Source organism: Gadus morhua, chromosome 13 (genome assembly GCF_902167405.1).
Source record: "Gadus morhua chromosome 13, gadMor3.0, whole genome shotgun sequence".
Classification (NCBI taxonomy): Eukaryota; Metazoa; Chordata; class Actinopteri; order Gadiformes; family Gadidae; genus Gadus; species Gadus morhua.
The window spans coordinates 10955427-10983315 of record NC_044060.1 but is presented as its reverse complement, the minus strand read 5'-3'; the positions used below and the strand labels follow the sequence as shown (position 1 = coordinate 10983315).

The following is a 27889-nucleotide window of genomic DNA, read 5'->3' as shown; positions in this document are numbered from 1 at the left end:
TCTCAAGGCAAACCTAAAACAGTTATTCTAGGGTAGGCCCTACCATGCTTAATGTTTGAAACAACTATAGGTTGACTCAAAAGCATGCAAGAGTCCACCAGATACTTTAGATGCATGTTGGGGGAAAGATAGAGTAACCCAAACAGATGTTCCAACCCTGACATGACACAAACCATCCCATGGTGTCCTGGGGTTTAGTGGTGGCCTGCCTATTTAAGGAGACCTGCAGGGCTTGGACCTAACAAACAATAGAGTGTATGGTTCGTAAAGTTCCACCATTCTCTTCACTCTCTGCAGTCTTTCCAGATACCCCTCCTCCACCACCACCAAAGGCAGCCTCCTTTTTTTCTCCTTCTAAATAAGGCAGCCGTATCGTAGTTCCTGTCATTTCAACCATGTTCCCAAACATCCTCTAGTCGAGCTTGTTGCATTAGCAAGCTGGAGCTTGTGCATTCTTTTCCCATGTATGGAGAAATGGCCCGAACTGGGACGCCTCTGTTTGGGATGGCCTGACCACGCCATTGGCTGGTGCAGAAGGGGGAGGGGCGGACAAGGAGTGTGCTGCTTTAAACAAACTCTTCAGGAGCTCTGCCTGTTTCCCTTACCACCGCTGTGTCAGACTGAGACTGAAGGGGGCCGACAGACTCTGATAAATCATTTCCTGAAGTCAAGGTGAGACAGATCTCCACTTCTACCTCTTTGTTGTCTTTATATTATGATTGAAGATCAACAACAGGGTCCGGGCCGTTTAAGATTTCTGAATATCTGGTCGTAGTGGTACAGTGTTTGTGGTTCACTGTCAGAATAGAGAAGGTCCTGAAGGGGATGTAAAGCTACAGAGAACTACTGAGAGGACCTTAGTGTGAGAGGGTTGATGCTGATATATGGGATCATCTTTTGATGGAGGTCATCATCAACCTGTTTGTGTGTGTGTGTGTGTGTGTGTGTGTGTGTGTGTGTGTGTGTGTGTGTGTGTGTGTGTGTGTGTGTGTGTGTGTGTGTTTTTGTGTTAATTAAGTAATTATGAAGGATTTTACAAAGGAATTTCACTACACCCCTGACCCATTTTGATTCCTTTCCCTCTATTAGTCTAGTTCACTGACCCAGACACATACAAGCCTACGTAGAGACAGGGACACACACAGAGCAGCTGTCAGGATACTCTTTTTATAGATGGTGAGAGGGCTCGCATGCAGCGTGACTTTGTTTGCATCTAGAATTCCTGGCTGTTGGCCCCTTAGTCAGAAGTCCCTGTTAACACTAGTGACCTCAGGTCGTAGGTTAGGTTGAAGATTGACTGCTTGTTGATTTCATGGAGTGTGTCGTATGTGTGTCTTAACCGTGGGGCTGTGTCACAACGAAAGATAGCGAGGGAAAAGCACATTTCAATTCAAGACACAAAATATGCTTGCATTAGTGGGATCAAAATGTTGTACATCAGCCGGTATTTAGATATGAATTTAAATATATGTAAGAGATATCCAATTGGTCCATGAGTTGGTATTTTTTCTTAAAATGTCATAGCCCAAGCTGTGAAATATTAGAATCCTGAACCTGTTCACAGGGTTTTACAAATGCTGCACATGTTAAGGTAAACCTACTCATCTGATATCTTGATAAATTTACTAATCAGCCCTTCTTAGCAGACTGCATACTTCTCTCTCCGGAGAAAAGATACAGATAAGGGCCAGATTCCCAAATTCCAATACCTTGACAGCAAAGAATGCTTACTTTAGTCACTTCAACCAAATTACCACTTAAAAACCTAATTTGCTAGCATTAAACCAAGCCACGGCATGTTCAGCTTAATGGCTCATTAGTGGCCTCAACCAACAGGGTGGTTGAGAGAAAAGAAAATAATTTAACATTCCACTGTTCCTGAAAACAGCGTAAAAGGGCGGTTGAGTGCTTTCGCTGTGGTTCATAGCATCTAGGATAATGGGTGGGAATTTGGATAGCAGCTCAGAAACCTTTCAAATCTTTCTATCTTATGATCGGAAAGGAGGAACAGGATGCAGTGAAATAATAAATAATCAAATTGACTTGAAGCACATAGTTATAGAGGGACAATGTTACTTTTCAAGTGTACTATGTCATCACTCTGTCCAGAATAGCCCATTACCTCACAACAAATGTGCTTTGAAATAACTCTTACTTATTAGAAACTAATCGCATTGTAAGTGTAACTACCTATTCAGATGTAGGTAGTGTAATTCAATGTGATGTTTAATTTATATGTAAAGTAGTAGATAATCAGCTGTTATCTTGTCATTCATGAAGTATTTTCTTACTTATCTAGCAGGATTGTATGTTCTGCGATAAGTCAATGGTTATGGCCTTTTGCAAGTACAATAGAACCACTGATACATTCTCTTGCTACAGTACCAAGCGTGTCATATTAACGAGAATTTCATACAACAGTCTACTTGGACGGAGCTGTTTTGTGTGACTGAACAATGTAAAATGGACTTTAAAACAGCCTTGATACCATTTCCTGAGAATTGTTAATCAAACAGATTATTATGCAGTGAGTCAGACCGCATGTAGATTAGGAAACGCGATGCACAATTTACCGTGCCGTTTTCCCTTAAATGAGCACAAATAGAGGATCACAATGTACAATTAACATTGACATTTTAAAGCTGTGTTTTTTTCAGTGGTTCTGTGGCACATAACATTTTTAAAATGTTGTTGCCTCTTTCTGCATGATGTCATTTCTCACCTTGGCTTTCTGAGGTCTGAGGTGTTTGACTCATCTGGCATCTCACCTGCTCGTTTCTAAGCTAACCAGACGGCTGATACCGTGCATCAGACATGACGATATCACCGAGCACGCCCACACACACACGCACACACAGAGGCTGACAGACGCAAACATGTCAACCGTGCATATAAATAAACGGGACTGACAGGTTTAATTCTGCCTGCCTCTGCTGCCATTTTCCCAGTCAATATAAGCAATACAACCGCTGAGGGGGAAGGCAATTGTGAGCGAACCCTGCTCTCGCTCTATGATATCAAATCTGAAACTGTGCAGGATTATATAAATTCTAAGCAGACTATTTACGTGCAGTTGCATAATACACCCTACCTACTTTGGTCCTTCCACAGGCACTCCTCCAGCCGCCATCATGTCAAGCAAGCGCACCAAGAGCAAGACCACCAAGAAACGCCCCCAGAGGGCCACGTCCAACGTGTTTGCCATGTTTGACCAGTCCCAGATCCAGGAGTTCAAGGAGGCCTTCAACATGATTGACCAGAACAGGGATGGCTTCATCGACAAGGAGGACCTCCACGACATGCTGGCCTCTCTGGGTATGGGTCCTCCACATCACTCTCCATTCAATACCACTGACCTCGTTTGGGTCTGGGAAGAAGTCGCTGGGATAAGGGTTGTATAGCATTGTGACACTTGTAATAATAAAGCCAGTGGTAGAACCGCCACCTGAACAGAACAATTTTGAGCTGGTATCTCCTGCTGCTTCTCCTTCCCTCAGGTAAAAACCCCTCTGATGAGTACCTGGAGGGCATGATGAGCGAGGCTCCGGGACCCATCAACTTCACCATGTTCCTCACCATGTTCGGAGAGAGACTCAACGGCACAGACCCAGAGGACGTCATACGCAACGCCTTTGCATGCTTTGACGAGGAGGGATCTGGTGAGACCATAGAAACACCTCATAACGTTTAAATGGGTTGGTCATGGCATGCCAAAAGAAAAGTATCGACACATGTTGGCATTACAACTGTCAAAAGCATAGCGTGGTCTATTGAACTTTAAGGGACCATGCTGAGCTTTCGGTTTTGGAAAAAAATCCATTTGGTTGATGTTGACTTTGCCACAGCTATTGGGATTTGGGTGGGGCATGATATGCATTGAGTCTAACAGGGGGACGGTAACTGTGATTTCAGGTGTGATCCATGAAGACCACCTCAGGGAGCTTCTGACGACAATGGGCGATCGCTTCACGGACGAGGATGTGGACGAGCTGTTCAGGGAAGCGCCCATCGACAAAAAGGGCAATTTCAACTACGCAGAGTTCACTCGCATACTGAAACACGGCGCCAAAGACAAAGATGACGAGTAGAGCAGTGAGACAATGACTGTAAACGTTCCACGTCCAATTTGATACAAAGAAAAAACTGAGTGTTGAGTTAAATTTGGAATCGAGGTTGTTGTAAAACACAACTTTAAAATGTGCAACTCTCAACAGGTCGATAACAGCTTATTATGCCTTCTTGCTCTTCACCTCACCTGGATAGGTAAATTGGTTATCCAAAAAGGAAATGGCCACAATGCTTTAACTACTAGCAATACAGGGTATACTTCTATTTTATTTTTTTATTCTTAGTCTCTCCAAATGTGTATGTGGGCTGATCACCCATAAGACATTCCACCACAGGCTGGTGTACCTTAAAGATGACATTATCCTACCAGGTGTGAGTGTGATTAGCCATTACAAACAGTTTTGAAAATCGGCCTCTTCTGACATCACAAGTGGGCATGTCCACCTAGTTGCATGACGGATAGATGAGCAACGTTTGCTACTGTCCACTGGGTAGGCTGGTAGACTGATCTATCTAGCACTAGGTGGACATGCCCACTTGTGATTTCAGATGAGGCCGATTTTCAAACGGCTTGTAATGGCTTATCAAAATCACACCTGGTTTTAGGTCACCTTTAAAAACAAAATATGCACGTTTTTAAGTTTGAAGGATGATGATTAGAGATGTTTCACTCTAGTGTCATTTCCCCAAGTGTATGGTTACTCATCTAAAGCATCATGCCCACATATTGTGTTTGGCTGAGAGGGAGAGTAGGTCTACATTAAGAAGGGATTCAGCCGTGAACAGTAGGATGTCAAGATTCATTTGAAGACTTAAATGCATCAGTATCAGCCTTTGCCAGATTCTTTATTCTATCAAAATATGTTTTATGTCAATGTTATAAATTCAGTGCCAATTTGTGCTTTTCTATGGAAATAAAAATTGTTCCCAACCGTAAAATAAATATTGTTTGGCTCAGCTGGCACAATATCTAATCCATCAGTATTAGGTCTGCGGAAAATGACATTGCACGTCAATATGCTGCACAACGACACAACATTAAAGAGGCTAGAAGTCACACTTACCAAAAAAATGACGTTTATTTCTCTGAAATGCTCATAGAAAAGACATAATTAGAGTTTAAGGCATATATTGCACAGACTATAGTAAAGTTATTTATGTTGAAGAGGACATGTTCCCTCGATCCTAGGTGTAAGGCACAGTAGCCAGTTATACTGCCCATGGTAGTTCACAATTCATAAAAGGAACTTGAAAACATCTTTAAGAATTCATTTGGTTGTATCAAAGCTACTTAAATCATGCCAGAAAAAAAAAAAGAAAAGAAAATCGAACCACGTATTTACATGCTTTATCACACCGTCTATCCTCAAAGTGTCATTTTGCATCGTATAACTGGCAATAGAAGCTATATAAAAAGAACATTGTCTGCCATACCCATAGTACTCTAATAAGCCAATTCCAGTATAAATCACCAGCAATGGGTTGTCACAGTGGCATGATGTAGTGTTATGAGTCATCACTATCTAGTTAGTATTAAATATATAGATATATATATAAAGTCTGTTTAAGTCCTCAGCCTGACCATAACCTGTGTAATTTGAGGTATTAAACATTCTCCTATGAACAACTCTCCATCATGTACTCGCATGCATTTAATATAATTCATGATGCAACCACTGAGCGGTAGGAAGGGTGGGGCGAACCGTTATTTGGGAAAGTCAAAATGAACAAAAGAAATAACTTCGGGGATTGTGCTCAGCAGTATTCTATCAATTACAGATCATGTTCCTGTCATCTACATGCAGATGTTTAAAGTAAAAAAGGCATCGCAAAGCAAAAAAATAAAGAAAAAATACAGAGGAATGAAAAGACCCAAAACGACAGTTCACTTAATGTTGCTACAGTAAATTCACATAGGAACCCAGCTTACTTACAACTGTTAATACAGCTCTAGTTTTCAGATACATAGTGATTCTTTACTAAAAGACAGTTTCATGGAAACTACGACCTTAGATGCAATGATAAACAATTCTATAGAACCCGTGTCACTACAAACAGAGTGGGAGCACTGTCGAGAACGCATGATTTGTCTCCCAGTACCGCTGAACAAAAAAGTTGAAAACAAAACAAAAGCATTCAGGTGTTCAGTTAAAGCTGCGTCTGCTACATTTGCTTTGCCAAGACACTTTACATGATTGAAGACACACTGGTTTGAAACACTTTGACCAAAAACCCAGGAAAAACCAAACTGGAAATTCCGGAACGATAATACAATCTCTTCTATTGAGCCTGAAATATTTGTATGCCACATGTAATTCATGGAAGTAGCAATAAAATAAAAAATAAAAATGATAGGCGAATAGGTGGTACATCTCACAGCGTGGTTTGAGTTTCATTTCCACATCAGCAGAGATAAGAGCCTGATGACATCATGTCGTTGGGCATCTCGCATTACCACAAAACATTGATTTCTGTAACTGGACCAATGTGGTGCAACCCCCCCTCCATTCACACATAAGTGTGCCCAAAAAGAAGGAAAACGTTCAGAGGAACCTCAAACACACCTTCTTACTTTCCGTAACAGAGACATGAACATACATTCCATCCTCATATATATATATATATATATATATATATATATAAATGTATGTTTGTACATCTTTCAGAATACTGTTTGCCAAGACATCATGCTAAAAATGAAATCACAGAATACGCTCTGATCCGGGCCCCCCATAAAGGGGGGGTTATTTCTGAGAGTAAGGGGCGAGGATCGGTAGGCCTGGGATCAAACGGACAGCCGCTGTTCCGCCTTAGGAAGACATCAGAGGATGGCAGGAGGGGAGAGAGAGCGAGACGGGGACAGGCGCAGTGGAGGCATCTCATGCAGCCAGACCCACTGCAGTACAATCAATGTCTCCTCTTCCCCGTCCGCTCTCACAGGGTGAAGGGTGGGCTGGGTGGAATGATCAGAACAATTGGGCCTGCCCCCCCCCCCCCCCCCCCAAAAATCGAATGAAAAACACAATATCTAAAGTGCACAGCTATAGTGGAGCATGATGCTTTTGTGACCCATGGAATAAACTCACATCTGCCTTTTCTTCTTTAAGACTGGTGGGGAATGATTAAAAAAGGCCTCCCGGCAGGTTATCAAATACTATTTCATAATACATTCAATTCAGTCCAGCACTGCTACTGAAGAGGCTGGCTATGCTGGCAGTTAAACCCATTTAAATTTTTAACGGTTTTTAGAGCTCTTTAACCCTTTACTCAAACAACATGGAAAGGGCGAAGACAGAACGGGAAAATGGCATACTGAATGAATACATTTTGCTTTCTGGAATGTTGGTTTGGAAGGCTGCCGTTAAAATGTTTTCACCAAACAGCAAATGCCTACATCAGGAGTTCTATTTAAAATGCTAAAAAATGTTGCTCGGGAAAGCGAGTCTTTAAAACATGACTATTTTGCACCGCCCTTCTCTTCATCCAAGATTGCAAGCATGTAATCCAGTTCTTCTCCTCCTACAAGCTAATACTTAATCTAACAAATGATGTGGTTACATTCTCCTATATACATCGTTGGCCAGTCTTTGACAGTTCGGGCCCCTGTCCTTGTGTAAGGTACACACACGCGTCCACCCACAGAACAGTCTCCCTATTCAGTTCACTGGTTCACTCACTGCACGCAGCCCGTGCTGCGGGTTCCACACGGTGGGGATGGCACTCTTGACCACAGGGTGGGGCGAGGGCTGCCTGGCGTCACCGTGGACGACGCCCCACACACTGGGCCCCGCCGCAGCACTCCTCTGGGTGCTGCTGGTCAGAGTGTAGGGCGCGGCCTGGGAGGTCGTGGGGAGATGGGGAACCTGACCCAGGGCTGGGGTAACAGCTTGGGTGGGTGAGGAGGCCGGGGTGGAGGAGGAGGGCGGACGCATGGGGGCTTGGCCTGAGGCAGACACTGGGGTGTGGCCGGGAGACGCAGGCGAGGACAGGGTTCTGCCGGGTGAGGGGCTTGGAACCCTGACCTGGATTAATGGGGATTGGTGGAACGACGAGTTAAGGACTTTCTTGGAGGCCGGGATGGGGGAGCAGGAAGGAGAGACTCCAATGAGACCCATAGTTGGGCTGGAAGCCTGGCTAGAACCGATGGAGACTTGGTGAAGCACTTGCTCAGCACCAGAAGGTGAACTACGAGCTGCGGGGCCAGATGGACTATAAGTAAATGTTGTGGAGACCGGAGCCAAACTGGAGTTTGAGGTCGTAAGTGGCTCCGAAGCTGGGGCCACAGAGTGGGTAGAGGTGGGGTTCTGTGAATGAGGTTGTTCTGAAACGGGAGTGGACACTGGCATCGAGATGCCTTGGTGGGCGGGCGAAATTGGAGATTGACGAGGGCTTGTGGATCCTACTATGGACATCTGCACAGAGCTGTACGGGACCTTGGCCATCGAGAGAGGAGACTGCCATGGCGAAGAGACATGGATAGAATCTAGACATGGAGCTGCCACTACAGACACCGGTACTGCAGCCCTCATGGGGTCAGAGACGGGAGAGGAGACCGTCAGGACCATGGCCTTCTCCATGAGACTCTGCACTCGGGAGGCTTCCATCACTTGATGGCGGTCCTCTGGCGGAGGGGTGGGGCTCATCTCGATGGCGCCGTCGGCGCACGGCGCCTCCAGGGGCTCCGTCTTCACAGCGGACCTAATCTGGCCCTCTATGAGCCGCTTCATGTTCTCCTGCTCCGCTGCCCTCTGCAGGGCTGCGTCCACCAGAAGCCGCAGGTCACTGAAGTCCTGGGTGGGGAACAGCTCCGGCGGCGTGGGGGGAGGCGTGTTGAAGAGCCCGCTGTGGGGGCTCGAGGCAGACCCCGTGCTGGTGATGACCGTGGCGCAGAGTCCCCGCTCCTCCGCCTCCTTCAGCAAACTCTGGGTGTCCAGCCTCATCAGGGCCTGCACCGCTCCTTCCCGCCCGGGGTAGCCGCCGCCGGTCAGGATGGCGGTCGCCGTGTTCCCCAGAAGGCTGAGGTCTAATGTGGGGGCGGAACGGATCACCGACGGCCGAGGTTGGGCCGGGGCCGAGGGACTCCCCGGGGACATCGCCGCGCCCAGGGAGGTCGGCGAGCGGCCTTCGGACTTCCAGCCGACTCGGCGGGAGATGGTGAACTGGGTTGGGTCTTTACCGTCCTTGCGGAGCAGGTCGGGGAGTAGGCGCCGGCGTGCATTGATGAACCAATTGCAGATCTAAGAGGGGCAAAAATAGGAAGAAAATAAGGTACATTGTAACATTTCAGAAATGATCAGTAAAAAGCCCCAGTGTATCCATTCCCAATTTCCCACTGTGCAGGCCTTTAAAAACTGTGCTTTTGTTGCAGGCCTGTTTCATAAATGTTGTGATGTGTCGAGAGAGGCCGGGTTGACGGCTGGATCCACAAATTAACAAGGCATTTATGTCAAGATCAAAAAACTTGAGGCCTGTTATTTGGAGTTGCAGAATTCCACACACTCACATTTTCTTTCTCAATCTGGACTAGGACTTGCTTGCACCCCTTCTAATAGTACAATTCAAATTTGTACATATTCTGAAAATTTGTAAAAACATGCAAATGATACCCGGCCTTCTGAACTTTATTTTAAAAAAACCTGTACGTTTTAGGAGAGAAAAAAAAACGTTAATCAGAAAACAAGACCCTCTTGAGAATAAACACACCACAGTCTGGAGCATTTAGGTCACTGACGTGATAAGGATGAACAGGGATTTTTCCAGTGGCCTTACCTGCAACACAGACAGGTTGGTCTGACTCGAGAGGCTCAGCTTCTCTTGCTCAGAGGGATAGGCGTTGAAACGATGATCGTAGAGCCAACTTCTGAGAACCTGCACCGCCTCTTTGGGCAGGTTGCCACGGCGACGGCGCTTCCCCGACAGCCCTCCGCCCGACAGGTCGAGAGGCGAGGAGTCATCGCTGTCCGACATGGCCGACGAGAGCTCGTGCTCCCTGAGGCGCTCCTCTTCCAGAGCTGTTGAGTGAGTGCCATCCGTCAGTTTATAGGCCCGTAGTCCCATTACTCAAATACCATATTTGTGTAAAAAGTGGCTCAATGAAAAGTTTTCATAGCAGAAAACTCTAGGGAGAAACAGATGCTAAATTCTTGTAGATTACATTATGTTATCGTGCAAGTTAATTGTGGTAGCATATGCCTGTTATACATCTATAAAGTAAAAAATAGATACATTAGCTGAATTCCATTGCATAAAAAAATAAACTATTAAAATCCTTTTCGTTTTTGACATTAGTTTGAGTATGGTTTTGTATCTACAAAAAGGCCAAGTCCTAAATAAGCTGCTTTTATTATAGATTGTGATGAGACATTTTCAAACTATGGCTGGCCAGTGGCCATTGGAGGGAATCCCTTCAAATGGAGCATGCCTTATACCATTGGGGGGGGGGGGGGGGGTTAGAATGCAGCAAATGTCTTTCTCTGGGCTTTGGTGAAACCTGACCCCTGGGGCAGTGCCTGTCTTCACAAAGGAGATTGTGTGCATATCAACATCACAGTGGTCAGTAGCCTAGGAATCCATTGACCATGCAAAAGGGGGCTGTCTTCACCTCCAGAACTATCAGTGTAGCTCTGACTACCAGAATAGTTGACCATGTTTCAAATTCAAGATTCCTTTTTCCGTAAACAAAAATATTTTTCCACAGCCCATGTATAAGCAGCAAATTTACACGAATCGAGAAATGTGCGGCTGGGTAAATGTTGGAATTTGAATGGCTAGGCTGGTGAGATGTTAAGGGCATTTGTATTGCAGTATTTTCGACAAACGTCAGTGCAACATGTAGTGGGATATCAGTGCCTCAGATTGAACATCAACTGCGACTGACGTTATAGCGGTCCTGAGTAAAACATATGCGCGAATAATCCAATTGGTAGCCTAACTTCCATCAATGTCTAAATAAATGCAATACACCTCAAAACGCCAATAAAAATAAATCAGCTAAAACTACATAATTTACTTTATGTATTCATTTATTGTGCCATTTTTAAGACGTGATTGTCTCAAATCAAGCCAAGTTGGCCATGCGTTAAAACTCTGCTTCGTTAGGCTTGTTGACATTAACAAAAGGTCATTAAAGTCTTAGTTTTAGGATCTATCTATTATTTCCCCCCAGACAGGGTTTCACTAAGAAGACAGCTTCAGTTAAGGCAGTCATGCAGCAAGATGGATGCAAAACCAGTCAAAAAGCCACCAACCAGAACAACTCCGACAAAGTGAAAAAGTACAAAATGTACCATTGATTTTTTCGGTTTTCTGCCAGGGGAACTAGCACTGGGAAAGTAAAAACTAACTAATATTTACATCGGCTAGCTTAGTGTAGCGAGGCTGTTTCACTGGATCCCTACTGTCAAACCAGTCAACCTTATGGAGGGGCATTGTTTACAAAATGTCCCTCCATCGACATACCAACACGTTGGTAACAAAGAAAGCGGTGATCCTATGAAACACGAGCAAGTATTTCAGGGGATTTCCACAGAATATGCATCACATAGTAGATGATTAAACCCAGCGTACCGGTTCAAAATAAAACGTCGTATACGAGTCGACGGCGTGTCAGTGGAGATTGAATACACGACTGACGAAGTTTGAATTTTGATGTTCCGAATCACGGTCGAGCCAAGACTTGATTAACCAGCCGTGATGTCTGGAGGGAACAGCGGGGATGACATTTGATCGTAAGAGGCATTGGCGAAGATTAACGTGAGCTTTTTTAGGAAATAAAATATTGGATGGGCTTTTAAACGAGTCGTGTATAAATATCGCCAAAGCGCACAAAGAAAGCGAAGAAACGCACACGCTCCCGCTGCGTGCACGCCACTTCTCTGACGCGCCGCCAGATGGACACCATGCTTGAGATAACTAGCTAGTTAGCCGTCCCTCCAAATTCAAACACAAACACACACGCTGCATTTGCTCCAAACAAAAAAAAAACCATTCCGTTTAAAACCCCACGCCAAACACAAAGGGCTCGAACAAGTAGTACAGTTTTGAGGGGTTCGAGTTTAAACACAGAGCTGAAAACACGATGAAATCCCCCCCTTACCTCGTTTGAACGGTTTCATTCTTTGTTGATGGCTTGCTTGAAAACACGCAGCTGTCGAAGTTCCTCGTACAATGCTCGTCCGCCGCCAGACGTTGACACAGAAGGGGGATTTTCTTGCGAGGCGCTCAGGATGCCGCGCGTTTTAGGAAACGTGAACGTATGGGTCGATTCTATGCCATGTACGGTTCACAGAAGAGTCCTTCCATTGCATTCCTCTTACTGCCAGAACAAATGTTTTTTTTGATTTGTCGCTTGTTCCCTTTACCTGCGCGCAGCAGCGCCAGCTCTTTGCCAATCTTGACAGCCGGAGCCGAACTAATCCCTCCTCCTAGGCGAACGTGATCCAATCACGGCTCGCAGTTTCTATCAGACAGACTGTGTCATCAGTCCCCGATGACTGATGGACAAACCATTTCATTCAAAATTCAGTAGCCTGCAGTTATCGTGGAGGGCTGTCATTTTTATTCTTCTTTCACTGACATTTAATTTTGATGTTACGCAACAGCATTGCCCAATGTATTCGATTGAATTTAAATAATGATTATCTGCATCTGGTAGTTTGCTACCATGGCTGCATCACACGGAAGGCATTTTACGTAACGTTAATAGAAACGTTACATAAACCATTTCAAACATGGGGAGCTATGAAGTTTGACGACGGTCTCTGGACTATTTTGCGTCATGCTTCTATTTGGAGACTTTTTAACCACATTACATTGTCAATTGTAAATGAATGCCCTTACATTGAAAGATAAAATATGCAGTCTTTCAAAAGCAATCCAAGAAAAAAGCTATTGGATTGATCGAGTATTTGAGAACATTAATAATAAATGACATGGGTACTTCACCCCTGACACGATGATTGCTGGGGCCTTGCCTCTCAGCGGGTAGGGATTGTCAAGCAATATCCAGTTACAATTAGGTCTTCGCAGGAATGTGTTTGTAAACAAATGTAGTTCACTGGTCGCTTTGTTATTTAATAACCTCGGAACCTGGAGATATGTTGAGTACATCCACCAGTTACTAAATAAAGGAGACACAACACAAGTATCAACAAACGAGTCATCAAGAGTCAACAACATATCCACAAGTTAAACTTTTGAGAAAGTATTGTGTGCATTTTATTTAATTTGACCTCTCACCGTTATACATGGGACCACCCTTTAAAATAGTATAAATACATCTAGCATTGCAAAAGATGAAGCTTTTCAAACTGTGTCTCTTATATACAGAGTGATTTGTAACAGGCATGGGATAACATTATTAGAATGTATTTATTATCAAAGAACCCATGTACTTATCTTTAGTATTGCACATATACGTTTAATGTTAACAGAGAATAGCGAGAACAAATTTAATAAATCTATAATTTTTATATAAACAACTCATTCAGCAACATGTGCACCTCATAACACGTTTATACCAAACCCCCTAAAACCTTGGCAAACACAGTCTCTACATATAGCTTTATCGATACCAAACAAATCCTACTCATTAAAATATGTGCTTGTTTTATAAAATATTTCCTCTAGGGTTTGTAATGCTACATCTTATCTCCTGCTGATTGAGCATAGATTCGTATGCCTCCAAGTTTTCATATCCCACCCAGTGGCAGTCAGCAGAATTATTGGCGGTAGTTTCAATTTCTTTTTTTTTTCCTAGTTGGCTTTTCTACAAGGCAGCATATTATGTTGTACTCCAACCTAGATCACTCTCTCCAGCTAGGTGTGCCCGTCCGTCTCTGACGTTGCTTTGCTTGTTGCCTATCATAATCAACAGAGACTCGGTGACCACACACACACACACACACACGCACGCACACGCACACACACCGGAAGTGGGGAAATATAAATACAAGACCTTGCATGGATGCTGAAAAGAGACAACGGGTTCTGCTCACTTTTGGTGAAAAGTGATATATTTAAATACAAATAAAAGGCAAGCAATTTAGGACTTGGGGGATAGGGACAGGGAGTTGACAATGGGGCCCCTTGACAAAAAAGCTTGGAAACCCAAAGGGTGACCGGTAGTACTGAACTGTAAAGGGTAATGAAAGTGTCCACGGGGCCTTTTCGTCTGTATTATATTGAATTAGAATTTCAAGTAAAGTTACGCTTACATCCCATTGGTCATTATTAGGATTTGTGCATCTGCATCCTTATCAATGAGCCCTACATAAGAACACATGACCCCAAAACATTTTTTGTGCACATTAGTTTCTGCCATGTGCATGATACACAGTTGGTTTTACATAGAGTATTACTTATCTTCAATTTAAACGCAAGCAAATGCCCAACAAAAGAAAGCAAAGGACGAAGGCGGAAGGAGCTATCACGGGACCATTATCAACTTCAAATGAGCCACTGGGAAAATAACACAAGCACACAATGGAACCCTTTGGATCATGGATAAACCTCTCCAGGAAGTGGACCAGGTGTGTCCCATACATTACTGTGGCTGACAAGTGTGTATTGCAATGCGATCCTTGTATAAAGGAATAGATATGCCTCCGTCACTTGGCTGCCATTCACATTCACACTCAAGTCTTCTTAGGCTAGGAGCAGCAATGCTTGTCATCCATGTTGTGATAGTTCAGATCAGTGCGCACTATAATAGATGCATTTGCAGAAGATAGAAACCAAAAAGAACACAAACGTTTGCATTCTTACAATGAACACATGATACATTTTCAACTTGCATTCAAAGGATGGACCATGATTATCCATTTTTCAACCAACAAAACTACAAGAAGTTATTTCTCAGGTTAAAATTAAATGAACCTCATATACTCAATGTACCCAAATCACACCATTGTGCAGTTGATGTGGCCTTTGTGAAGAAAACAGACAACTATAATTCACCTCACCTAAAGTGATTGGAGTTAAACTTGTCAGACACAGACAGACATGGCTTTCTCTGGAATTCCATTGGAGCTGACAACAGAGGACAAACGGGACAAAAGATCTTGAAGGTGCTAACGACGCTAGGATTTTCACACCCCCGAGCCATTTACCTTAGTGAGTCATCCCCATCAAATACAACAGCACACAAAGACCGGCCATCAACTGAAAGCTCTGACCAGGAGAGAGTGAAACAGCCAGCCAGCTTGTTGTTGGCTTTTTCTCATTCAAAGCCCAGCCCAACATTTCTGGATCACAGTGGGTGAGAGGCAGAGCATTAGAGCAGCCATAGGGCCAACCGGGTCGCATTGCACTTATTCAACACCAACAATGACACTGGGGGCTAGTGGTAGTTTGACGTCTGACAGACTGTGCGGATGGGCCCATTTGAGATGGAGAGGAAGACGTTTCACCCATACTCAAGACCCTCTAAACTTGTTTTGTGTTTTATGTGGGATAGTGTATGTCCAGTGTGAGACATAATCCGTGTTTGTTACAAAACAACAACAAAGGTTTAAAAGCCTGGGGCTGCATTGACAACGGCAGCCCCCCTTGGGATGGGAGACTGCAATCAAGATTTAGAATATGTTAATGCCATCTAAATAGAGGGAGGGGGAAGTGTCTCTGGAGAGCTGGGGCTTGAGGAAAGAACGCGCTACAACGCTGCCACCCAAACCTGGGACAGAGTGGGATACGCCCTTGTTGGCCTCAACTCATCAACACACACACACACACACACACACACACACACACACACACACACACACACACACACACACACACACACACACACACACACACACACACACACACACACACACACACACACAACCACCCTTAACAATGAAGCCTGAAGTTAATAATGGTGTTGATGATATTGTATTGATTTTAAGATGTCAATTTGTCTTTGGCTTTACGGCATTTTCCCATTCACAAACAAGCTTATATGAATGAATGATGGCAAAGCGTATTGACCAAGACAGGCCATGCTTTCACTGAACTGTTTGGCAGAAATAATAACAAAAAAGTAACTTTAACTGCAAATTGATAATCTTGCTGAAGAGTGATAAGAATACTGTTATATTGATGATGTATCAATATATATTCCACTAGGGGTTGGCATTTATAAAAAGTAATATAATGAAAAACTATCTCAACACACTTTTGCATTGGATTGAGTGATATGGTTCAGTTGAAATATGAATCTTAAGGTGAAGCGATTTGAAGCATTTACCCATTGTATGCTTCACAAAAAGATGGAAAGGTGCTGCTACTGAATATCCAAGTCACCAAAACATACATCTCCACACAGAGAAGAAAGAATGCTTTAAAAGGAAGACTTGAAAAGGAATCCAAGAGGGTGTGAAGGAGCTTATTTCCATAGTGCCAGGAAATCTCAGGACACGCAAGCATGGCTACAGCCAGAGATTCTGATAGGATCGCTGGGCTTGGTCATCGCATTTTCAGCAGGATATGCTTTTGTTCAATATATACCTACATATTCTGCCCTAGTATCCTCCATAGTATTTTAAACCATGGATCGAAATATTTTGAAAGGATGCACCCTAAACCCAAAAACCTAGCATTAATCTATTTTGTGATTCTGAACACTAATTTAGTTCCATATTGCAAAGCAGAGTTATAATTATGGTTCTTCACATAGAAACGTGCCAAATGTGAGAAAATTAACAAAGAAAGACACGGTAGACAAAGTAGACTGAGCTTAGTGTATCTGTTGTGTATGTAATTCATGTGATGTCCAGAAGGTGGTGTTGTGCAAAGCTACAGGATAGCCAAGGCCTTGGAAAGACAGGAAGAGGAGAAACAGAAAAGCACACATATTTGACCCCTGTCTGATTAGTAGTAGATCTTATGGCCAAGATAAAATATTTATAAACAGTCTTAATAGAGTTTCTTTAGGAGAGATAATAATACCAGCGCTATTCATCATCGTTGATATTCAATAGTAGTAACAATAAGTGTTCATCATCAAGTAACAACGTGAGTCATCAGTCATTTAGGTGTTAGATCTAGGGAATTCCCATAGTCATCAGGGCTCAACTGTGTGGGTGTCCACATTTTAAACACACTTGGACCCCCAGACCCCCAAACTCAATATCCCTGCAGCGTTTTGTTTTCTGTTAATTTTTTTTCTCTCCATATTTTTTTCCTGTTTGGTTTTCCTCTTCAGGCGTCGGGAAGAACTTACATTGACAATCCTCTTAACTTCTGAGATAAGAGCATCACCATGGATTACGGCCTCCTCCTCACCCTTCTCCCTCTCCCTGGGGGGGTTCCCTCATAGTCTGGTCTGGGCCTCCGGGACGTAGATCTCTATGCTGTCGGCGCTCTCGGTGGCCGAGTTCTGGCGGAACGATGCAGCCTTCTTGGCGGCCAGCAGGCGCTTGCGGGCCTCCTGCCGCTGCTTCTCCACTGACGAGGCGGACGACGAGTCCACGCTCTTCTCGCGGCCCAGTACCGGTCGCCCCTTAGCGGGCTTCTTGCCCGTCTCCTGGTCCTGGGGTGGGAGGAGGGATGGTAGGGGAGGGAGGAACAGAGTAAAAAGGGGAAAGAATTAGTGATGCGAGGAAATGCAACGTGGACAGTCATTTAGTGTTCCTTCAGTCTTGTAAAGACATTGAAGAAAGGGCATTATTTACGACGGGAGAATTATTAAAACAGTGACATTCACGGTATACACAATAAACACGGCTGCAGAATTGAAATCAATCAATTCTTTATTATGGGAAAGGCCTTCTTGGAGACGTCAATGGTATTGGTGAGACATGAACAATGAACACACACGGCACACAAGACATGGCATCGACATTGCCATAGCAACATCAAGAAAGAACAATCAAGGCATATAAAAATAGGCAGACAAATTCAGGTTTCACACGAACAAACACTCAACACACACACACACACTCAACACACACACACACACACACACACACACACACACACACACACACACACACACACACACACACACACACACACACACACACACACACACACACACACACACACACACAAAAGAGATAGGCCTGGATTCTACTGGATGATTTTAGCCATGCTCAAGTAAAATTCCAACACAATTTACTGCAACATGCAAGACAACTCAACAAACCACAACAGACGAACCATTCCACACCAACGGCCCCCTTTCAAATATATTTCCCATGCATGTGAAGAGGGGGCGAGGCCTCTCTGACCCATCATGTCTGGCTTGGGTTGGCCCTGATCAGGGGCTCGCCCTCAGCGGGGGGAACAGGGGTAAGAGTGGGGGAGAGAGGGAGAGAGAGATAGAGGGAGAGAGAGAAAGAGAAACAGGGAAGGGGAGGGAGACAGTGGAGGTGGAGGTTGAGAGGTGGTGGTGGTGGTGGTGGTGGTGGTGGCGGGAGGAGTGAGGCCGGTCTCGACGGCTTTCCTACCCCAGCCAGGGTACAGGGCAGCAGGGGTGGGAAGTACCTTCCGCTCAGGGGACGAGAGGGCGGATGTGGTGGCAGCAGCGGCGGCGGAGGCAGCGGCGGCGGTGGAGGAGGCGGAGCTGGGCGCCGGCTGCCAGTCGTTGGACTTGAGGTGGTAAAGCTCGTCGAACTTGAGGCTGATGTCCTCGATGGAGAGCTGGAGCAGGTCCCAGAAGCCTGCCAGGTCCTGGGGGCTGGGCCGCGGGTTGGCGCTCACATTCTGCCCCCCACCCGGGACACGCGCCATCACGTTAGGTCAAGTAGGTTTGTACGTGTCACGTTGTCATATTTACAGTTGGAGTTAAATTAATCTATTATGAATGGGTAAAAAAGGGCGCATTATATAATAATGATATTAGAAGTAGATGTTGGCCATAATACCCAAGTCTAAAAATATTTTTAAACCCACCCATTTAAGTCAGAAACAAACTATAAATATACACCTTTTAACTATGGTGAGTCATGTTTGGATAAAGACAAAGATAAAAAAAAGAGGAAATAATCTCCCCTTAACTACCACTAGATGGCACTGTGGCACCGCAGCTGTTAGGAGATACCGGTTCACTACAAGGGTTGATCGATAAAATCAAGTGAAGCAGGCACTAAACTCAACATCAAGGCAAATACAACAACAAATAAGGCATTAAAAGCTCGCAATTATTCCTTCAGAAAAAGAGCTGCGATCGATATGGAAAGTCAGCAAAAACCGATACGACACAATTTCTTTCCGCAGCTTCTAATTTTAGACATCACACAGCCTTTGGACGCCTTTCATAAGCAGCCGATATGCTGTGTAAGGCTGTCTGTGACCAACGCTGCTTATTTGTTAAAGCACCAGAAAGGCTTAAATAAGATGATACAGTGACTCATTTAGAGCAACGGGAAATCATTTAAACGATGATAGGCAGCGCCCCAGCGAGACGAATTAAGCTCCACACAAATGACTATGTTAATAGCATGGTGTCAGCCCGATCAATAGATCAGTGTGTCGGACTGTAGGAGCTGGTCCTGTGACTAGTGTTAGCGAGACAACTGCCGGACTCCCTACTCACACTGCACTACTACTGGCTTTGATGAAGATGAGGCAGTGATGACAAAACTTTTTAGAAGGAGTCTTAGGGACTCCTGTATGCTTTCAGTAGGGTCAAAAATGTGGATCGTTTTTGTCCCGAGATGAAAGGCCCAGAGCAATGCTTTGAATATTAAAGTATCTAGTCAAGGCCTCTGAAAACATATTTTTTCCGCCTCCATTTTCAAAGAAATACACCAACGGTGTAATAGAAAATACTCCAAAATGATTTAAAACTCTTGAGTAAGCATGCCAGGCTGATAGTTACACACTACAGTTGATTTAATTAAACTGAACCGAACTAACCAAACGTCAACAACCCCGAATTCCACCATTGTTCAAAGGTTTCTGGCGCATGCTCGATGTGTGAGAAACAATTGCCCTCTGTAAAGCGAGGTCTTGATATCATTGTTTAGCGAATGCACTGTTTCACCGGTCCATACATATAGACAGCAAAAAATATAAACATTTGTTTTCAGTGACCTGAACAGCAGTTTCGGAATGGACGGGAGGCCAAAATGCAGAGAAAATATGTACATATTCTTCTAATTACCCATATACGTGTGAACGATGGTCTAGTAGTAGTAGCCAACTGTAATGATGAAATGGTTGCCGTGGTAACTTGGTGACCTATGGTGTTGCTTCAATCCTTGTGTTGTGTGATTTGGTGCGTGTGCTTGTGTGGCTGCTACTCACCAAGTTCTGGTCACACAGCCCCCGGAACTGTTGGAACTTCTGGGTCATGAGGAGCTGGGCACTCCCCACCGCGCTACGGACCTTCCCCAGCACTGCAGAGGACAGATAACACAGAACACAGATTACACCAGAACACAGATCACACTAGAAACCCGGATCACACAAGAAATCACACCTTTCTTTGATTTCAAATTTGTCCATCCAATATCTTTTGAAACCTGGACCTTGGATCCTACCAAACGAGAGAAAATGGAGCCCCCCTATAGATTTAGCACAAAGCTACAGACGGTAATGTGAGAGAATATCATCATTTACACCAATAGTCGGTTGCCTTTAAAAGTATAAAGCATGAGGAGTCATCGACAGGATTTAGGAAGAGCAGTGACATACATTAATATATACATATATAGAGCGCTTAGTGCAACACTGGCTTAGCTACGACATTAGTATTTTTAAAACCTCCATAGGCTGCCAGGAACATGGTGGGGGCAGATTACAGTGTTTTGGATGGTGGTGTCCTCTTTAAAGTCATCAAGGCCTTTAGAGCCTAGTGTCTGTGCCCATCTCTTTTCTTGCAGTCAGTCACTAGTCACCCCTCAAAACTGGAAAAAAACATTGGTCCCAGTTTACCAATAATCGTTGAATTAATGGTATCGTGATGTTACCTCTATGCCAGTGCTTTAAACTACAATGGAGGATTTTTCCATAACCATCGCCCACACACAGACTACCGTCAACAGTTTATGCAAAACCAAGCTTTTAGTTTGATTATATGAACTCATGCATGCAGAAACGTGTTGTTGTTTTCTGTATCTGTGCATGGACATGTTGAATCTCCCAGACTGATGTTGAATCACTAATCTAATCTGGAGGTTTAATCAGTTCCAGGCAAGATTAGTGTAATTCTGAGGGATTACAGGCTTGCTTGTGTGGCAACCCCAGGTATTACCGTCTCATCCCCCACCCCTCATCCCCCGGACGGAGCTGTGGATCAGGGGTGGGGAGTGCGGAATTGACAGACAGACCCCCATTGGGGTCTGGGTGGAGCCCCAGCATTTTGCTGCTTGTTAAGAGGACATAATGGTATTTTGGATTTGCAAATGATATGGCTGGACGTTCAGCATCTCTGGGCCAAGTAACATTGGATATGGCCTCATTTTTTGAATAATGATATTCATCCTTCGGACTCGGAAGTCGTAATGGGAATGAAGTCTAATTGGCTTGACGTCGTGTTAGAAATGGGCCACCCTTTTTCTGCTTTTTCACCATTTTGTAAATACATTACGACTAGATCTAATATATACCACCATACCGTTTAGTATTTTGACATTTAGCATTTGCCTGACTACAAAGCGACTCTTGTGATTTTGATTTCGCATACACTTTCCCCGGAGGTTCTGCAGGCAGACACACGCTTAGCTGCCTCCAGCTAAAAGTCATAACCGTACCTCTAGACGACACGGCCCCGTTATCGGCTCCAACCCAACTCAGCCTGCAGAATGGTAAGTACGGGTGTGTGTGTGTGTGTGTGTGTGTGTGTGTGTGTGTAGGGGGGGTCATACCTTCCTCAGAGATCTGGTTCTCTTTGGTCTCCAGCTCCATCTGCTGGCACCAGCCCTCCATGCGGCCCGACTCCGCCTGCAGCAGCTTCAGGAACCAGTGGCCGTCTCTCCTGCACAGTGTCCCCCCACCACCGGAACCGCCACCAGCACCTCCTCCTCCTCCTCCTCCTCCGACCCCAACGCTCACACTCTCCAGCCAGGGGTCCGGCGGCGGCAGGGACGAGGGGTCCAGGGCAGGGTCCATGCTCTCGGAGAACGAGTCCGAGCTGCTGCGCGTGGTGGAGCGGTTCAGGATCTGCCGCGGCGGGGGCGGAGGCGAGGTGGAGCAGGAGGTGGTGGCGGCGGCCGTGGTGGCGGCGGCGGTGGTGGCGGTGTCTCCGAGGCCCTCGCCGTTGTCCAGCGAGGTGCTCCCCCCGCGTTGGGAGTCGGTGGACTGGCTGGCGCTGTTCACCATGACCTTCCTCTCGGCGGCCCGGCCGTTGCTGGAGGCCAGGATGTGCGAGGTGGCGGCGGCGGCCGAGGGCAGGTCCGGCGTGGTGTCAGAGTCCTGCTTGGAGGCCATGCTGCCGGAGTGGCCGACCCTGGAAGACAAGAGAACCACGGCGGGGCTCAGTGTCGGTCGGGTCTCAGCGGGGCACTTCAGTAGAAGATGCTGGTTTTAATGCATTTTCTGTCCAAATGAACCACGGCAACACCAAAGATAAGGGCAACCAGCAAAGCAAGGAGAGATAAGTCAAGGAGAAAACTACTAAAGCATATTAAATCTATTACGACTACACAACAAAACACTCATCCGTATCACCTTATCTTTAATGGTAAACATTGACCTAATACAACAATGCAAACAGTATAATCACAGAGGAAAGCCATCCACCAGAGAATGTGGTTAATATTGTTTGCTAGGCCATGGTATGGCATGCCCACAAAGTATATCAGTATAGTCTATCACATTACATTGCAGTCTGTTTCATCCTCATGAATGAATGCAGGCAAAATGTTTTGGCTGGGTCATTGAAAGTTGCAATCAGATTCTGAGTAGAAGAAGAAGAACAAGACTAAGGAAAAAGTTGATTACCTTCCACCGTTTGGGCGTGTACTCTACAGCCTTCCTCGGGAGATGTTACAAGATGTCAAGGGTGTGAGGTGTGGTTGGCAGCCAGGTGAGTATAAGCCTGTCTTGCCGGGGGGGGGGGGCGGGGGGGGGGGGGGGGGGGGGGGGGGTTGGGGTATGGGGTTGGGGGTGGGGTTGGGGGGGGTGGGGGTGTGGCCCGACTGTGTAAGTAAGAGGGTATGACGGATAGTTGGTATGGCTCCGCCTCCCCTAACCCCCACCATCTACTGAATCCAGTATTTCCAATGAGGACTTGGCGATCCTTCAATAATCCATCATGGGGGATATAGTCCCTTGTTTAGTCCACAGTATGCTTTTCTCCCTCTCTTGAAATGGTCTGGCCTATTCTTTAGCTTCTCTCTGGCTGTGCTAGTTTGCCGCTTCTTTTTTCATGAATAAAAGAAAAGCAAGATGGTGTTCAGGTTATTCTCTGAGTGAAACCCCACCCTTCATGGATGTAATGCAGTTTGTAGAAACCGTAATCGGTAATCAGCTGACATTCCTTTTCGGTTTCAATCAGTAGTTTTTATGAACCAAGTAATGGCCCGGCTTAAGAGGGCGCTGCAGTGTTTCATCACAAGTAAGGAGATTTCTGGATTATTCCCCAGCCCAAGCGAATTGATGTTGTTTTCTGTAATCTACTATTCTGTCTTCTTGGGAGCTCTTTTTCCTGGGTTTGGGTCCTGCACCGCGTAAATATTGAGTCTATCCGAGTGGATACAGCTGACAAGTTTATGGGTTAGTGGGTTAACTACGGGAACAAGACTCTTCACCAGACCTGATAGTGGATACAGAGATTCATGCATACTTTGCAAGCGGATGGATCGGTTTCTTTCACGTTAGGCGGTGGACTTGCTGTCGTCTGTTGACTTCCTGTCTGTTCTTTTTGGATCCTCACCAGAACATATTCCACACGCAATTCATATACCATAATACCAACATAATCGCTGTTAATTCTCAGTAAAGACTTGGTAATTGTGTTTAGCGACAAACCAAGCAATTATTTCGCTCTGTAAAAGATTTGGACTATATATATATATATATATATATATATATATATATATATATATATATATATATATATATATATATATATACACACACACACACACACACACACACACCAACAGCTGGGTAGAGGGGCTCGAGTTACGGGTTTTAATGAGAACTAGAGCTAACCATTGACTGGCTTCCGGGACCTTGATAAAGGTGTCTCCCTACTGACACGCAGGGACATCTACACAGGTGAGATACAGTAGGTAGACACAGAGGTAAAAATATTATAAATACAAACAGAAAAAAAGATTATAACAAGTATAGGAGCACGGAGTGGCAGGTTAGGGGTTCGCTAAGCCACAAAAAAGGGCATTGTCAAAGCATATATGCAAAACAAACAGAACAAAAATGGGCAAATATAAATAAAACAGTAGGCATTCATATATTCCGTAAAAAAAATATTATTTTTACAGGAACTGGTTTGAGCAAAGTTCAGTCAGGAGAAATGTAAATATACTCAAAGCAGTTACTATTTACACAAAACCAGGTCTATCATGCAAAGACAGGAAAAATCGGGAGGAAGTGCAGAGCAAATGTCCATCTGCGTGGTGTAATGGCAACGACCCTGCTACAAACATGGGGCAGCGGGACACGCAAAGACTTCAAAGCGTGATACATTCAACAGAAGACCCAGGAGACCAGTAGAAACACTGAACAGCTGGCCCTCCCTTAAAGAGAAGTGATGAACTGCACCAAGGTGATCAACGCCTTCGAGATCTGTTCTGAGGAAAACGGGCTCCCCGGTTACCAGACCAGGGGAGAGGTCGAGAGAAGCTTAAATATGGCGGCCTCACAACGAGGGTGCGAGGAGGAAGAGGAGGTGTAATGACGGCAACAGGAAGTGGACTTACTGCCAGCCGTCCTCCACCTGTACACCGATGGACTGAAACCGGGCCAGCTGCGGAGAGTCCTCTCGCTGGACCTCCTGAATACAGTCCACCTGAGAGGTAAACACACACACAAATATAACCTTTTAACCCCATAAAAGGCATCAACTATATTATAGCCATTGGTTAAATACCAGTGCTATACCAAACGGTTGTGCCCTGCAAATGAATACCCATTTACTGTCTTTCATCAGAGGCTTTAAGCGTATGTGAGCTACAGGGAATTCCGAAACCCACGGATGAGGTAAAGGGGCAGGCCTTCACGCTCTCTTTAGCTTGTAGTATCTTTTGCTGGGAGTCGAACAACACATTCAGTACACTATCACGTCCCCTTTCAGTTACAAATGACTGGTCTTGTATAATGACAACACTAACCTTAGTGGTGAGGTCTGAAGACTATTAGGGGAAGCATTAAGAAAATCGGTTCCATCAAATGGACAAATATTCCCAGAAACCGTTCTCAATATCATAATTAATGGTAAATGTCTAATGGCCTTAGGAGACGGTTTTGTTTATGCAAATGGTTTGGAAAATGGAGACCACTGTTATTACAGAAGATAGAGTGGAAAATTGCGGTCCAAAGGGAATGATAAATATACACATGCCCAGCCTTTCAGGCGATGGAGGTTGCATGTTCAGTTAAGTATTATTGACCATTTACAGACACTGTAGTGTAGTTAGCTCACTTGAGACTCATAGATACCCATATATTTATGGAGGTTTATACCACGGCACTGTTGAACTTTGGTTGGTCAGTGACATTCCAATGGTATGCATTATATTACAACAACATGAGACCTCTGGCTCTTAACAGGTCAGAATCAATGCACTACATACTCGACATTTCAAATGATCGTCCATTACAGATGTTTCCGTGACACGTAAAACCATTATGCTCCAAGCACAGCCGATATATCAATTGAATTTCAGCTGATCCAAGTCCATTAAAAATACGTTATAGAGGACGGTAACATATCTAATCATTGTTGCCGACTGTGGTAAGAGCGAAATAAACCACAGTCTGGGTTTATTCCTGACCAAACGTTTTAAGGCAGAGAGAAAATACACTGTTAAGAACAACACCAACTTCACTGTTAGGTTTCCCTTTTGACAGAGATGTTATCCTCTGTTTCCTGCCCAGGGACTACAGATGAACATTTGCTTATAGCTACCTCTGGCACTGCTAATGAGCTGTGCATTGTCCCAGCTAAGTAAACCAATAAACAAACTGCTGTCGTCAACCCCAGCTGAACCCCACCCACCAGCATTCAACTCAAAGCACCAACAGCCACCTAGGCGGGCGGGCCGTGTCCCCTACCTGTATCCCTATAGAGGACAGCTTCCTCCTGGGCATCGGCGCCACCAGAGGCTCCTCCCCCAGCAGTCCTCCCTTACCGCCGCCGCCTCCGCCTCCCGTCCGCAGGGGAGGGAGGTCGTGCTGCACGGCGGTGGAGGCGTGCGAGTGGGCGCGCGCGTGCGAGTGTGCGTGCGAGTGCGACCGCGCGTCGTTGGTGTCGGTGCACGCGTTGGCGGTGGCGGCGACGGCGGAGGCGGTGCCGATGGCTCCGAGGATGGCCGAGGCGTAGGGCTCGCGGGCGAGGGCCACGGGGACGGCGGTGATGGTCTGCAGGGGCCGCGGGATGCCGCGGGCCAGGCTGTTGGCGTGGCTGCTGTCCAGGCTGTCGGACGAGTTGCTGTGGGCGTGGCTGGACTGGCTGGTGGCCTCCGAGCGCCGGTCCTGCAGGTCCTGCAGGTAGGTGTCCTCCTGCGCCGACTCGGTGCTGCTCTGCACCGTCACCGAGCTGTAGGGCTTGGAGGTGGTGCGGGGGGGCACCGGCGGCGGGGCCGTCCGCTTACTGGTGGTGATACACGTGGAGACTGGAGGAGAGGGGGGCAGCAGGAGGAAAGAGAGACAGAGTGTGATAGAGAGACACACACAGACAGAGAGAGACGGATACAGGCAGATACAAGAGAGAGACGGATACAGAGGATCAGATAGACGGAGGGGAGAGAGAGAGAGAGAGAGAGAGAGAGAGAGAGAGAGAGAGAGAGAGAGAGACACAGAAATATTGACACACACAGACAGACAGACAGAGATAGAAAGAATGAAAGGAGAGAGAAAGAAAGAAAGAAAGAAAGAAAGAAAGAAAGAAAGAAAGAAAGAAAGAAAGAAAGAAAGAAAGAAAGAAAGAAAGAAAGAAAGAAAGAAAGAAAGAGAAAAAGAAGGCAGAGAGACAGAAGGGAAAGAGTGACAGAGGGGGAGAGAGAGACAGAGGAGGAGAGAGAGACAGAGGCATATTGGAAGAGGTTGGAGAGAGGGTAAGGGTAAAAGGGTAAAAAGTTGCCGGATGTTAAAACAACAGCTGAATTAACAAAACACATCTACAGGAAGATGGGATGTTTGACTTTTTGTGACCTTGGGAACAGAATGGCCCATGGCTCTCCGATGCAGTGCCATTGTCCTGAATAAAACCAAACACATAGGCCGGCACAAACAGAGGGTCAGTGGTTAAACCCGTTAGGACCCAACCACATACACACCTTGTAGTGTCCCAGGTTCCCTTACGACTTGCTGTTCTACGCTTCATGTCTTTATCCTTGCTTTCAATGTACTGCTGTTCAATGCTAATGGTATACACTAAGGGGTTCACTAACCAATAAGCATTATTAAATATCATTAGCATAGGGGTTAGGGTTAGAGTTAACCCTAATCCAAATGACAGTTTTTCTCAATGAGTTTTTCAGTTACTTTAGTAGATTTCTCAGATCAGAATTGAAATTCTCAAAACTACCTGTTCAATCTTCACATCATTGTGTCACTTGTGCACATCAAAAAGGTAGTTTCTCATGTCTTTGAACAAGTTGCAAATGCTTTGGTACATTCATGCAAATGATTATGTACAATCCTCTGCTCTTTCTTACATTATAAATTGCTTATGTCATATTGATCACAATTTATTGTAATGGTCTCT

The 27889-nt window shown here is 45.2% G+C and overlaps 3 protein-coding genes across 3 annotated transcripts in view; 1 reads left to right on the top strand and 2 right to left on the bottom strand.

The window, feature by feature from the left end:
* Positions 1–383: 383 nt before the first annotated feature.
* myl9b (myosin, light chain 9b, regulatory) lies at positions 384–5032 on the top strand. The gene is made up of 4 exons (XM_030374738.1): positions 384–672; positions 3112–3315; positions 3498–3659; positions 3913–5032. The coding sequence occupies exons 2-4, from the start codon at positions 3132–3134 to the stop codon at positions 4086–4088; spliced, it is 522 nt and encodes a 173-aa protein (XP_030230598.1). The 5' UTR covers positions 384–672; positions 3112–3131; the 3' UTR covers positions 4089–5032.
* Positions 5033–5128: 96 nt separating this feature from the next.
* tgif2 (TGFB-induced factor homeobox 2) lies at positions 5129–12483 on the bottom strand. The gene is made up of 3 exons (XM_030374731.1): positions 12164–12483; positions 9838–10079; positions 5129–9305 (listed from the first exon to the last, which is right to left on the bottom strand). Exons 1-3 carry the CDS (start codon positions 12180–12182, stop codon positions 7725–7727), a joined length of 1842 nt encoding a protein of 613 aa, XP_030230591.1. The 5' UTR covers positions 12183–12483; the 3' UTR covers positions 5129–7724.
* Positions 12484–13248: 765 nt separating this feature from the next.
* The window catches only part of dlgap4b (discs, large (Drosophila) homolog-associated protein 4b), a 104349-nt gene continuing 89708 nt past the window's right edge, over positions 13249–27889 (bottom strand). Inside the window, exons 9-14 of the mRNA XM_030374726.1 lie at positions 26236–26795; positions 24882–24970; positions 21864–22444; positions 20302–20393; positions 18538–18756; positions 13249–17581 (exon numbers count right to left, since the gene is read on the bottom strand). Of these exons, the coding sequence (XP_030230586.1) occupies positions 17363–17581; positions 18538–18756; positions 20302–20393; positions 21864–22444; positions 24882–24970; positions 26236–26795 (1760 nt within the window). The 3' untranslated portion in view covers positions 13249–17362. The remainder of the gene's footprint in view (positions 17582–18537; positions 18757–20301; positions 20394–21863; positions 22445–24881; positions 24971–26235; positions 26796–27889) is intronic.